General features: G+C 37.7%; 2 protein-coding genes across 4 annotated transcripts in view; one reads left to right on the plus strand and one right to left on the minus strand.

The window, feature by feature from the left end:
- Positions 1-5773, plus strand: part of LOC132107912 (ARF GTPase-activating protein GIT1-like) — a 30967-nt gene extending 25194 nt beyond the window's left edge. For all 3 annotated transcript variants that reach the window (XM_059514261.1, XM_059514259.1, XM_059514260.1), the window contains 3 exons: positions 3398-3559; positions 3690-3753; positions 3832-5773. In XM_059514261.1, coding sequence (XP_059370244.1) covers positions 3398-3559; positions 3690-3753; positions 3832-4047 — 442 coding nt within the window. In that variant the 3' untranslated portion in view covers positions 4048-5773. The remainder of the gene's footprint in view (positions 1-3397; positions 3560-3689; positions 3754-3831) is intronic.
- A 2050-nt stretch (positions 5774-7823) lies between these two features.
- On the minus strand, positions 7824-10281 carry LOC132108406 (phosphatidylinositol transfer protein alpha isoform-like). The gene is made up of 7 exons (XM_059515114.1): positions 10136-10281; positions 9890-9973; positions 9739-9816; positions 9549-9659; positions 9230-9352; positions 8018-8078; positions 7824-7847 (listed from the first exon to the last, which is right to left on the minus strand). Exons 1-6 carry the CDS (start codon positions 10199-10201, stop codon positions 8031-8033), a joined length of 510 nt encoding a protein of 169 aa, XP_059371097.1. The 5' UTR covers positions 10202-10281; the 3' UTR covers positions 7824-7847; positions 8018-8030.
- Between the last annotated feature and the right edge of the window lie 183 nt (positions 10282-10464).

The raw sequence follows: 10464 nt of genomic DNA on the forward strand, positions 1-10464 counted from the left end.
AATCTTGCAGAGACGGCGAGCTTGAGCGGGGAGTTCTTTGGCGTGAGTGAGCAGGAGTAAGTATTCTGAAATATTTTGTCCCATTGCTTTTATGGACTCTATATCTATGGGCTTTTCTCTTGACGTCTCCCCGATTGCCTGCGAGCTTCTCCTCCTGTCTGTACGGTAATTTCTCTACTGTGCGACAGAGAGTTGAGTGGTTATGACGCAATCGTTAGCCTATTTTTACACAAACTGTTTCTATGGGGCCATAATGTAACATAGAAGGTAATGGAGCCCTTTATACATTGTCGTTTATCTTTAGAAATAAATAATGGACAAATGGAGTCTTTAAACGCCTCAGATGTAAAGTTATTCGCTGTCAAAGTGACGCCAAAATTAATGGGAGTCAATGGGATGCTAACGCAAGTGAAGTTCTGCTACAAGATGGCGGCACGCGGCCGACTTCAACTTCCGGTCGACCTCCTTCCCGCCTGGTTTTTATACAGTCTATGGGTAGGACACGCTATCGGTTGCCAGGGGCAACGCCTTCAGAACTTCACAGAGGCGTGACTAAACATTTCAAAGCTCTTTAATTTTTGCGCATTTATTATGTTGGGGGAACCGACACGGGTCTACGAATACGAGAAAGAAATGAAGAAAGTAAAGCAATGCAGAAAGATAAGGCAAAAGAAAGGGGACCTTACACGAACAAGCTCACACCAAGCGCAAAACAGCGGTGTTTGGAGAAGCTCTCAGGCATCCAAAATATCAACCCATACGAGCTCCCTGCAGCGGCACAGAGACCCGGACCATTTACCTCCATGCACACATATGGACATTGTGAATTATATTGTTTACAATGTAAGTCACCTTGCATTCACGCTGTTAATGGCTTTAATCTAACCAGGACATTTACATCTTGCAATCACACATTTAACTACCCTAGCCAACCCAGAACTGGTTTGTCCACTTTGCAGCCCCCAACACAAAAACCTGGTACAGTATGTGTCATTGGGCTAAAATCAAATTATAACTAAACATACACAGCTTTAGCCTACATCAAAACATGTTGGAAACGTTTGTGTACATTGATCATCTCGTTACAATCTACGAAAGAGTCTCAGTTAATTGTTACTTTGTCATTTTGGTAAGAAGTGTCTGCTAAATGCAATGTGTAAATACAACATGCTAAATCGCATGTGAATAAACTTACTTTGGCCAGTACAACGCAGTTTTCACCACCTGGAGGCTTGTAGATGGACCCAGCCACAGCAGAAAGACTCGTAGCTTTCCGAAGACTTGTGGCTTTTAAACTCCTGGATTGTGTAGTAACTTACACCAAAAACAAGATAATTCACGATGTCCATATATGTGCATGGAGGTAAATGGTCCATGTCTCTGTGACATTCCGCTACAGGGAGCTCATATGGGTCGATATTTTGGATGCCTGAGAGCTTCTCCAAATACCGCTGTTTTGCGCTTGGTGTAACCTAAAAAAACTGTATTCCATTGTTCCTCTGTTTTCCATATGTATCGTGTGAGATACTGGAGCAGTTTTGAACGCAGCAGTAACTTCTAGGCATGGTAAAACAGTGCGGAATTGCAAAAACCTCCTCTACTACCGAGTTAACAACACATGTAAACAATCTTGTTTCCCCACCGGTGTCCTGCCAACATGGCGGAGACTGTGATATCGAGGGGAGGAGCTCTGTGCTATGACGACAACTCCTCACTCTCAATAGTAGAGCGCCACAACCAACCTCTTCCATCATCTCCGTATAACGCACAAAACACAATTTGAAGAGTATGAAAGGCTTCATGCTGAATAAAACAGCACTGCTGCTACAAACACGGTACAAAAAAAAGAACAGACACAACAGACCTTGGCAGAAACATTCAAATAGAAAACCGCATATGACAAAAAAAGCGAAAAGTGGAAAACGATTACAAACTCTAACAAGTTTTATTGCAAGGTCTATGTTGCCAGTTCAATCAGTCGAGAAGGATGGGTTTCAAGAAATGTTTTAGAACTTTAGATCTCAGATATAATCTGCCTTCAAGGAGATATTTCAGTGAAACCGCTCTACCAAAACTGTTCTGTCCCATAAACTGCAGAAGGTCACCTATTATGCCACAACCTCTGATATTTGGTCCAGCAGAACCTCGAAACCATACTGCAGAGCAGTGTCTGTTATTTATTTTGTTCCTTTTGTCTTTATCCTCATCTTTTATATTAATATAATGTACAAAATTGTTATATTGTGTTGTGTTCTAATGTTTACATTTTGCAAAACACAACTTTTTTTTAAAGAGGTAGTCACATTGTTGTTAGTCTATTACTAATAGAGTACTGTTTGCAAAGCACAAAGTTGATTTATTACGTACATACAGTACAGACCAAAAGTTTGGACACACCTTCTCATTCAAAGAGTTTTCTTTATTTTCATGACTATGAAAATTGTAGTCACACTGAAGGCATCAAAACTATGAATTAACACATGTGGAATTATATACATAACAAAAAAGTGTGAAACAACTGAAAATATGTCATATTTTAGGTTCTTCAAAGTAGCCACCTTTTGCTTTGATTACTGCTTTGCACACTCTTGGCATTCTCTTGATGAGCTTCAAGAGGTAGTCACCTGAAATGGTCTTCCAACAGTCTTGAAGGAGTTCCCCGAGAGATGCTTAGCACTTGTTGGCCCTTTTGCCTTCTGTCTGCGGTCCAGCTCACCCCTAAACCATCTCGATTGGGTTCAGGTCCGGTGACTGTGGAGGCCAGGTCGTCTGGCGCAGCACCCCATCACTCTCCTTCTTGGTCAAATAGCCCTTGATGCCTTCAGTGTGATTCTACAATTTTCATAGTCATGAAAATAAAGAAAACTCTATGAATGAGAAGGTGTGTCCAAACTTTTGGTCTGTACTGTATATTGTACTGAAAAAGCACTGTTCTTGTATTAAAATAAATATTTAGTATAGTAACTTGGTTCATGTTTAAATCAATAATGTCTCATATCTTTATGTACTAGTAATTCCATACAATAATAGGTAAAATGCAGCAAGTCAAAAGACCAACTGGACCTTCTTTGCCAATTTGCACACATTTCTTTAAAGGATTGCAAAATTATCATCTGAATATCGATATAGAGATATTGAAAAAAGATATCGAGATATACATTTTTGTCAATATCGCCCACCCCTAATCCAACATACAGTCCCAGATATTACAATAGTGATATATTCGTATATATGTATTACATATATATAATTTTATTATTTGTAATAAATTTAACAATACATTTATTTCTTTTAGTATGGAAATTGGTGTGTTTTTAGTATGCTTGCTTTTATGTGTTTGTGTGTGTGTGTGCGCGCGCGTGTTTTATTTAAAATTTTTTATAATGTTGCGTGGTAGTGTGGGCCGCAGCAGTGAGGAGGACAGCAGGGATGTGGAAGACACCGAGGGTGAGCCGGACCCCACGCTGCCCTGCACAGAGGACGTCATCCTCAAAACAGAGCAGGTCACCAAGAACATCCAGGAGCTCCTGAGAGCCGCACAGGAGTTTAAACACGACAGGTATGACCGTCTGTTACCCCTCAAGCTGAATACAAAGTCATTTTGCTACCGTTAATAGAAACGATTATGGAGAGTTAAAACAAATATTCGAGAAAAAATACAATTAAAAGAAATCTGCCTTTGGTTGCAGTTTTGTGCCATGTTCAGAGAAAATCCACATAGCTGTGACAGAAATGGCCTCGCTGTTTCCCAAGGTAAATAAATTTGTCATATTGTGATATTGTGATACAAGCAGATGCACTAAATCTCTCTGCTCTGTCTGCTTCTCTCAGAGACCAGCGTTAGATGCAGTACGTTCTTCCTTGAAGCTCCTGGCGGCCAGTGCGTCCCGCCTGCAGGTGGAGTGTCGTAAAGCGGCGCCCTCCGACTCATCGGCCAGTACGGTGGACTACCAGCTCCTCACCCAGCAGGTCATCCAGTGCGCCTACGACATCGCCAAAGCTGCCAAGCAGCTGGTCACCATCACCACCCGTGAGAAAAAACAGTGACCCTCCGACACACCAGGCAGGGGCAAAGACTGAGAAACCAGAGAAAAGAGCAAAAACTGACAGCTGGGAACCGTTGGTCAGGTAGATGGAAAAAAAAGATGGGAAAAGAAAGGGTGACAAATCCAGCTGCGGCCAACTGCGAAATGTTTGGGAGAAGCTGAATGGAGCGGCCTTCTTTTCCTTACACTCCTTTTCTTCTCTCATTTCAGTATTTCAGGAGGATCTTCTTTCATCTACACATCTAAATACAACAACACTACACAGGCAGACCCACAGTTCAGTGCTGATGGTCTGCTACCGCATGCAAAAGCACTCCTAACCGTCAGAGAACCAGAAACCTTCCTCCTAAATCGTTTATATTCAGTTTTTCCTTTCTCTCTCTGTCTTTCAAATGATTTTGTGTTTTTAAGTGCAGCTCCATTGGCCTGTTTCTCTTGGGACAAATGTACTGACTTTAAACAACAACACTGGAGTTATTTTAACGATTATGACTTAAGTTTCGTATTATTGTTACAATTATTGATGTCTTCTTTTGAATTTTGTTTCATTTAGTTTCGGTAGAAATCACACAGAGCTTTGCGAACTTTAACAGGGGTGAACAATAACCCGTGAAAACTAACCAGAACACTCGCGTCCTCCAGTGGTAGAAGCACTGGTTCACTCACACAGTGTTTTACTATGTACTACCGTGTTTTTTTGTTTTTTTCGAAGTGCGTTAAACACTAGCCAAAGGAGCAGAGGGGAATGATGACACTACAGTTACGGATCCCTCTTTTTTCCGTCTTAGAGCACAAAGACAGCAGTCGGGGTTGATTTACATAAAAGGTTCATCTCATCTCAATCCCTCTGTTAGTGGGTTTTGGTATCAGAACAATGCAAATGTCTTAGCACAATCATCACATTGTCTTTAGCTTGTTAGGTTAGGACAAAACCATCACTTTAGGACTACATGTTCACTTTCTGCACACAATCGAATGGCCTTTTTTTGTCAGTTTGGTGGAGTTTTCACTTCAGGACCAGGTGTGTGGGGGTTGTTTGTTTTCCTTATGAGAATACTTGATTTCATTGTTCTTTATAATTCATGATTTGTTTTTTCTAATCGAGCATGTGTGTAGTTAATGGTTATTAATGTAAAAAGACCCTTATGTTTTATAAGCTACGAGCATGTGAATGTTGATGGTTGAAGATGACCACTATCAATTTTTTCGTCACTAACATTTCACATAGTCACAGGGAAACCGTGTCACGTCCGTGAGGATGTCCATCTGCTGCATCAGGACTAGTGAAGTCACACTCTGTCGAGGCGGTCAGGGTCACTTTTGTTGAGAATTGTGGGAAACGAGTCCCTCGCTGTGTTGATGTTCATGGGAGAGGAGTTGAACTGAAACTTCCAGTACGTACGCACATGTAGATGAGCGTGATCAAACCAAGTATTTGTTGTACAGTTACTTTGCTTTTTAGACGCCTTAAATGTCCTATTGTTTTCCATATCGGTTTCATCCACCAGCCTTTTAAGTTAAGCCATTTTTTCATTCTTGCCTTTTGTTTCTTTAACTTGGGGAATGGGATAATGTTAGCAGCCCCTGAAAACGTGTCAAAAAAGATTGTCTGAAAATCGCTTGATCATTGCCTTTGCACATCTGCTAGACTGACTTTAATCAGTAATCATGTGTCTCCCACACTATAGAAGCACATGGTGAGTAAAACAGTGTATGCTTCAAATATTTTCCCAGATTCTTCATTTTACACTAAATATGTCAGGATGGTTTACTGTGGTGATGGCTTAGGAGAAAGAGTTTGGGCCATTATTTAATAAGCACTAAAATCAGAGCGAGAGATTTCTGACAAAATACGTCATTGCACATGCACTATAAATCTGATTCCTTTCAGAGTAGTCTGTAGATTTTCATACATTGCTCACATAATGCACCGGTGAAATTATTTTTTAAATAGATTAATGCACAAACACACACACTTTCGTGATCAGTCATACTGGCTGCACTATACTTATGACTGTTCTTTAGCACGTGGTTATTACATGAGAGATTAACTGATGGGAGAAATTTGTTCAGCAGAGGCTACCTGTAAAATAAAGAAATTAAATAAAAGACCAAGCAAAACCATTTAAATCGTAATAAAGACTCATAAGCTGTACATTTGTAATAAATAAAAGAAAAAGTTCATTGTCTTCTGTGAGTTCTTTTTTTATGTTTTTGTTTTTTTTTGAACGCTTGCTGAAAACATCAGTCTGGACCAACTGACAAATATCTAACTACCAGGACTGACAAGGCCGCGGGAACGGGTTTTTTCCCTCTCGTTTAAAGGTTTACCAGCACATTATTGTATTGAAAATTTTAAATTGAAGTACTTTACTCTGCCCAATTCACATTCTACCAGTCTTTTAGGAAGCCTAGTATTATTATGATTTTTAACCGCTCCGTTTCAACAAAGAATTTTGGTAACCACCTGTCAGTCTTAAAGATGAATCAGACTGTGCTTACGATTACGACATTGATTAAGTTTATGTATATTAGGGATAGGGGTGGAATATTTTGAGTTTTGGTATTTCGGTTACTTAAAGGGATACACCACCCTAAAATGGTGTATACCTTAACATTTAAATTACTTGCAGACTTCTAAGCACACATCGCATTTTTCTTTTCCCCATGCATAAAAATACATATATTCTTGTGTTTGCTACCTCATCTCTCTGTAAATGCTTTAAGAATGGTAAATAGTATAAGACCTACTAATGTAATCAAGGTAAACCATCATGAAATTATGTTCCAAAATATAGTTTGGAACTTGAAAATTGGTAAATGTGAGCTGTCAATCAATCCATAATAATCAGTTATTAAACGAATGCTGGAAGCTGGACATAAATACACAATAACCCCCCAAGTAAACCCCAAAATCTGGTTAACAAAAAATGTATCCATATGAGAGAAAAAAAAAGCAGACTTTGTATTTACTAAATTTGTTCTCTATGTCTCCGCACACCACAGAGACCACCAAATGAATACACACTACAGACATTAATAATATAAATTCTTTTTAATGTCATTATCAGGTCATGAGGCATGATTATGAAACGAGTAATACACTGTATCCGAGCCCAATAAACACACAGAGTCTTAAAGAAAAAGTAAAACAGAACAGCATAATACAATTTAAACATCTGAATACAGTTCATAATTAAGTCTCGTATGACAGAGGCACAATGCATAGCCCAAAAAATGTGCTAATACATCTATAACATTAACATGACATGATATTTAACGCCCTAATTCAGCTGAACTAAACTAAGTTTATTACTTCATGACTAAACCTGGCATTACCACACAAGTACAATTTAGTCCTTTCAGATCTACTAAAAGTCCTGAGAAAAGTGGCTTATGAGTAACAATGGGTCAGCTGCAACCCGCTAATACCAGAAACTCATGGTGATTTGTCATGAGGCAGCTTCATCTTGTACAAATAGAAAATAACACCTGCAGCAAATACATCAAGGGTGGAAACGTCTGTTAGAGAAACATGTAAACACGTTAACATGCTGGTGATACAGGTAGTGAGGGCTTATTTGAACAAGTGCTGATGTTGGTCAAATTTGTAAAAAAAAAAAAAAAAAAGATTGGTAAACATCTATGAAACACTTTCAAAATAAAAAGTTAGACATAGGGCAGATTTGCTATTTATTAGTGTAAGAAACACCTCTGGATGGGATGTCCTGGGTGCAGATGTGAAGAAAGAAGAAAAACTACTGGAGTGAAGAGAGAGAGACAACCGAACAGCTGCAACATCTGAAAATACAAATATGACAAAAATAAATCACATGAAAATAATATAAATAAAAACATATAAACAAAGAACACAATAATTATCCAAATAAATGTTATATTATATATATAATAATTAAATTAACTGCTTAGCTGTTATTTTAAACACAAAGCATCAGTTGAGCTGTACTCACAGTATCAGCTGCATCATTCATCTGCGGCAGACATCCCTTTCACTGGATCCTTCTCTCGCATCTATAGTAGATAAAAGACAATTTCAGACTTATCAATATTGGAATAATTATGCATGCTCATTTTACTTTTACTATTAATAACTTAAAAATTGTTAAATGTAATCTTTAGCAAAATTCTAAATTACCGGTAATATTATTTTTAATTACACAATACCGCTTAAATTCACTTGTAGCACTCATATTGATTGATTTTAGTTAAGTGTTTTAATTTATTTAGGCACAAGCCGTATAAATTCAAATATTTTCTATTGATTTATTATTCACAAAACTGCAGTCTGTAATTTTTGGCGCTCTAGTGGTTAATAAACAGAACTGCGTGCGTCTTGCAGTAGAACACTGTAGCCGGAGCTTCTTCTCTCGGTTTATGTTGATGACGAATCACGCAGATATCGGGCTACTCCACAGCGACACCTACCCGAACTAAAAGTGATTCAGGACAAGCCAAAAACATTTCATACATGGTGTACTCGTTTATTATATAAATGTAGTCAATTTTGAACACAAAAACAGTTAGGGACTGCAGCTTTACATTAAATACAGATTAAATATCTCCTCTGACCAATGTTGAATAGCATCATTAACAAGGATCTTCAGTGCATCGGTGTTATTTTAGTAGCTTTTATATTTTTAGTTTTCATTTAAGTTTTTAAGTTTTATTAATTTTGTCATTTATTTAGTTTTTTTCTATTAATATAGTAATAATAATTTTTTTAAATGTATTTTGTGTCAGTTGCCAAAAAAAAAAAAAAAAAAAAAAAAAGGGTTTTAAGTTTTTCATACAATATTTATATTTTATTTCGGCTTTCCTTCAATTAACAACACTGCAAAAATTATAAGACAAAAATAAGTCAAAATAGCAAAATAAGCAAAAACTCAGTTTGGACTTGTTTTTTCTGAAAACAAGACAATAATTTTTACTTGTCTAGAAAATCATTCTTTATTTAAGAATTTTTAGATATCTGGGTTGGAAACAAGCCAAAAAATCTAAGTAAGAAAAGCATTTTTTGCAACCAAAAACTATTTATATTAGCTTTAGCCGGTAGCTAAAGCCTGTACTGCATCCTATTTTAAAACTTGCGTCCATTATAGATTTTTTTGGTAGCCTGTGTTCTTCACTGTGTTCAAAGATTTTATAAACATTGCTGAACTCACATTATCGAGTTCTTTCTGCGTCTCCTCCTCCATGCGGCGGATGTCCTCCATGGTCAGATGGATCCATCGGTCTAACCAGCAGAAGAGCTGCCTGTGGAAGTTGGTGAACAGACGCTTCTCTTGCTGAAGTAAAACCAAACAAACAATGTTTTATGAGTCACCACACTAAAATTAGATTAACACCAAACCCACTAATAAACTGAACAAACCCTAACTGTTTATCTTTCTAAACCACACCTCCAAGATATCACACAGATATCCTCTTGATATAAAAGTGAGTTACACTGAACACAACATGAGGCATTTTACAGATTTATACCTTGTGAATGAAGCTCTCCACTTTATTCTGCAGACCAAACCACTTGAACTTGACAGTGACTAGTTTATAAGCACACATATGAGGGCAGTCCGTCTTCTGAGGAAGTTCTTTCTGCAATACACAGGAACAAACGTGATCAAAAAATGACTGGAGATATTTATCTAAAAACAATTCATGAAACCATACACACCTTCCAGTCAGGTCCTAATGGCCCTCTACCAGTCTTCTGTGATTTAAAGGTGGCTGGATCCTCGTCTGGTTTGTAGTCCTGTGAAGAAGAAGATCAAAATGTCAGCATGTCTCAAAGTCTGATACGTACATCTAAAGTAAAAACTCTTTACCTTAGTGTCGAGCTGAGACCTGTCAGCAATGTCAATGTGTACCACCTCAACCTTCTTCCACTGTTCAGGGTCAAGCTTATGAACCTTCAAAAAAAACAATAAAAAACAAGGACATGGTTGGTTAGTTTACAAGATCAAGACTCTCACAGCATCTTGCAATTCAACATTGATTTTTGGCTTATTGTGGTGCTACATAATAAAAATGATGACCTGGATTTATCTGTATAACATTGACGGTCTACTCACATTGTCCTGTTCACCGAGGTCAGGCTTGTGCCATGTCTCAATCATAACTAGAAAATTGTCCTTCATGTACTCGTTCTATAAACACACACACACACACAAACAACACATTTGATACACAGACAAAATCTGGGGTCTAAAGAAATTAGTACTTTTATTCAGCAAGGATGAGTTAAACTGATCAAAAGTCACAGTAAAGACATTAATAATGTTACAAAGGATTTCTATTTTAAACTAACACTATTTCTTTATGTTCTCTCCATCAAAGAACTATGAAAAAAATGTACCATGTTTCCACAAAAATAAGCAGCACAACTGTATTTTTAACACTG

Source organism: Carassius carassius, chromosome 28 (genome assembly GCF_963082965.1).
Source record: "Carassius carassius chromosome 28, fCarCar2.1, whole genome shotgun sequence".
Classification (NCBI taxonomy): domain Eukaryota; kingdom Metazoa; phylum Chordata; class Actinopteri; order Cypriniformes; family Cyprinidae; genus Carassius; species Carassius carassius.